Genomic DNA, 4053 nt, shown 5'->3' on the forward strand with positions numbered 1-4053 from the left:
TGAGATTGTATGAATATAGACGGTTCATTATGAAGCTGTAACAGGACTAACTAGACTGTAGGTAATGTGAAACACTGGATAAGTCATGGAAAACGTGAACCTTGCTCTGTTGACATGTTTCCATCATTAACGTCCTTCATGAGACAATAAGTCTAAATAAGAAGCCCGTCTGATATCAGTTCCTCTCATCGTGGATTCAGCAGCTGATGGAAACGCTTTAGAGAAGGAAGCGGCGGTCGAGCGGCTCAGAGCTTTCTGCTAATGTTAGTCGAGCTGACAGGCTGCTGAGCTGTAAAGTGCAGCGCTGTTAGTCAGCCAGAGACGAGTCGCTCTCACTGCAGAGCATCACTTACCTGATACAGACAGGCCGCCGTGCCCAGGAAGAAGGCAATCACGTAATTAAAGTCTTCGTCGTCGTTCTGCAGACAGGAGGAGGAGGTTTAGTTTAGTCGTCCGTGTCTAGACGAGGCGTCCGAAAACCAACATGACAAGAAAATGAACGTCATCTTTTCATCTAGCTCAATAGAATGTGAAGCAAACGGACGGCATGAAGCAGACTGAAACACATTCAGGTTAGGGACAGTTTAAATCTGTTTTTAAACAGGTTCATGGGTTATGACGATCATTACAATGTGTGATAATGTTTCCACAATTAAGTCAAAGGGAAGCACGATGGAGCGGACGATCTGAACCACTTTGTGTGGAGGTGAAGTCAGTGAACCTCCCTGTTTGAACAAGAAGTGTGTTAACACGACTACATGGTGCAGAACTACTCTTTAAAGTACATCGTTTCTGTCACTTTCCGTATTCATGTTAAAATGATATTTACTCGTTAGAGCACTTCATGGTCTTCATACGTCTCACGTGTTCAGTGTAGAACAGAGCGGTCCGGTCTGTTGTGTCTAAACCTCCCAGTTCAGCCAGACCTTTGGTTAAGAAAGGTTTATAGAAATGATCTACATCATTCATTCATTGTATATTATTTATTGTTAAAGATCATGAACGGCTGCATTTCTGAAGAGGAGCAATAGAAACATCACAAGCTGTCATGAGGCGTTCAGGGTCCATTAGGACATCAGGGCTCTACAGCGGGGGATTAAACCAGAACGTCTACTGAGCTTATTGGTGACAAGAGGTGCCTGCGCAGAGCTCTACGGATGTTAACAGACTGAACCCCCCAGACAACCTGCTCACCTGAAGAGAGACACAAGTAAATTGGGACGTCGATCTAAATGTCGTTGTGCAAACCTGTCTTACGACGACAAACCGTGTAATAAAGTCTGACGTGGTCTCATCTCACCTGCAGGATGCTCTCTATAGCGTGGACTCCTCTCAGCAGGTTGAGGCCTCCACACAGGACGCTGAGGACACAGGACACGATGCCCGAGAGAGTCACCGGCTCCAACATCTGGGAGGGAGCTGGAGAAAGGAAAGGAGACGAGGTTACATCCTCAGCTAACCCTAACTCCTCTGACTTCATAAATATTCTGGCACGGTAGAAACGACGCGTCACTGTTATCAGATTAGCATATTCTTCATCCCTCGGGACAAAATGATTTATGTTCGGAGAAAAAACAGAGACTGGCAAGGGCGACCGACAGGAAGTGAACAAAGCGTGGAGGGGGGGGCACAACAAGGTGGCATCGCTTAGCTCAGGTCGGCTGAGGAGTGACGGAGCGCACGAGAGGAGAGGCTGAAACATGGAGCAGCAGAGGAGCCGAACAGGACCGCTGGTACTTTTCTACCGTTTCAGTCTAAATGTCTAAATGTCTAAAGGGGACGATAGTATTTTAAACAGCAGCCGCTTTTTACAAATAAAACCTTTTTCCTTTGTTTGTTTTTGTGTCATGTGACTATTATAAAGTATCCTCTACTACACCAGAACAGGAACAATACTGGACTCACTGTTACACCCGGTACTGTGTTTTAGTAAAAGTATTGAGTGTATAATAACAAGTATTGTTCCTGTACTGCACCAGAACAGGAACAATACTTGTTATTGGGCTTTAGACCGGTTCACATCAGACCTGCAGACTCTTCCATGTTGTTTAAAAAGGTGCAGAACTGAACCAGAACTCATCAGCAGATGTGCATTTTATACATACATACACATACATACACACACAAGAGTGAGTCAGCTCGTACCGATGTTCTTGTACTTGGAGGTGCGCGCTGAGAACCCGTTGACGGCCTGCAGGTCCTCCGCAGACAGCTGGTACGGCGGTCGCAGCCTGATCTCCGTCTGCATGTCAGCCAGGTTGATCTTGGTGGACAGAGAGCGAGGGCTGTTGTAGCGCTGCTTGGTCTTCTGGATGAAGGTGTCTGATGGATGGAAGTCAATAACAAGGAGTCAGGATTTACCCGATGCTCTGGATTCTCTGATGGTTAACGTCAAACTTTATTTACACTCTGATGGTTAACGTCAAACTTTATTTACACTCTGATGGTTAACGTCAAACTTTATTTACACTCCGATGGTTAACGGTAAACTTTATTTACACTCCGATGGTTAACGGTAAACTTTATCTACACTCCGATGGTTAACGTTAAACTTTATTTACACTCCGATGGTTAACGTCAAACTTTATTTACACTCTGATGGTTAACGTCAAACTTTATTTACACTCCGATGGTTAACGGTAAACTTTATTTACACTCCGATGGTTAACGGTAAACTTTATCTACACTCCGATGGTTAACGTTAAACTTTATTTACACTCCGATGGTTAACGTCAAACTTTATTTACACTCTGATGGTTAACGTCAAACTTTATTTACACTCCGACGGTTAACGTCAAACTTTATTTACACTCTGACGGTTAACGTCAAACTTTATTTACACTCTGACGGTTAACGTCAAACTTTATATACACTCTGACGGTTAACGTCAAACTTTATTTACACTCTGACGGTTAACGTCAAACTTTATTTACACTCTGACGGTTAACGTCAAACTTTATTTACACTCTGGTCGTTAACGTTAAACTTTATTTACACTCTGATGGTTAACGTTAAACTTTATTTACACTCTGATGGTTAACGTTAAACTTTATTTACACTCCGATGGTTAACGTYAAACTTTATTTACACTCCGATGGTTAACGTTAAACTTTATTTACACTCCGATGGTTAACGTCAAACTTTATTTACACTCTGATGGTTAACGTCAAACTTTATTTACACTGATGGTTAACGTCAAACTTTATTTACACTGATGGTTAACGTTAAACTTTATTTACACTGATGGTTAACGTTAAACTGTGTCATTGCTCACCAAATTCGATAAAGGAGTACGGCCTCACAGCGCTCCCGATGCGTTTGGGGTCGTAGGTGACGATGAACTCTTTCTGCAGCTCGTCCAGGAAGCAGAAGGCCAGAACGTTCGGGTAGTTTGAGGTGCAAACCATCAGATATCCAACACCCAGCGCACTCGTAAAACTGTTATTAGTTCACCAAGATTAAAACAGAGCAGATTAAAAACAACAACACAATACACATTTCTGATTCTGAAACATTTCAGCATATTTGTGCCTAAAATTCACACGTTCACAGATAATTTAACACATTCACATGCAGCTCGTCTATCTTTGAGGCCATGCAGTGTTAACTGATACGCTGAGCACAGACAGACAGACAGACACAGAGCAAGAGACAGACAGACAGACAGACAGACACAGAGCAAGAGACAGACAGGCTCATAACTATACTTTCTGAATCACGTCTGTTAGATCAAAGTGTGTAGAAAGTAAAGAGCCTTTTTAAAATTAGCAAACATTATGAGTATTAAACATAAGGTCCCATGTGACCTACTTGACGTTGTAGGGACCGGTCTTCAGCGTGCAGCGGTCGGGGAACTGTCCGAGCTTCTTGGAGAGACCCTTGAGGTGTCTCTTGGTGTCCTGCAGCTCTTTGTCCTGCTCGTAGTCCGTGGACGCAGAGAGAGGGAGGCCGTCTCCGACCCGAACCACGGAGGCAAACAGCACTGTCGACATCTTACAGCTCAGGCAGTCTCACTGAAGACACACACACACACACACACACACACACACACAC

At 43.7% G+C, this 4053-nt stretch overlaps 1 protein-coding gene across 1 annotated transcript; it reads right to left on the reverse strand.

Moving 5' to 3' along the window:
• Positions 1 to 6: 6 nt before the first annotated feature.
• sec22a (SEC22 homolog A, vesicle trafficking protein) lies at positions 7 to 4042 on the reverse strand. Its single transcript, XM_031841684.1, has 5 exons — positions 3811 to 4042; positions 3275 to 3438; positions 2146 to 2322; positions 1301 to 1419; positions 7 to 419 (listed from the first exon to the last, which is right to left on the reverse strand). The coding sequence occupies exons 1-5, from the start codon at positions 3990 to 3992 to the stop codon at positions 333 to 335; spliced, it is 729 nt and encodes a 242-aa protein (XP_031697544.1). The 5' UTR covers positions 3993 to 4042; the 3' UTR covers positions 7 to 332.
• Between the last annotated feature and the right edge of the window lie 11 nt (positions 4043 to 4053).

Source organism: Anarrhichthys ocellatus, unplaced genomic scaffold (assembly GCF_004355925.1).
Source record: "Anarrhichthys ocellatus isolate YVR2014 unplaced genomic scaffold, GSC_Weel_1.0 scaffold4993, whole genome shotgun sequence".
Lineage (NCBI taxonomy): Eukaryota > Metazoa > Chordata > Actinopteri > Perciformes > Anarhichadidae > Anarrhichthys > Anarrhichthys ocellatus.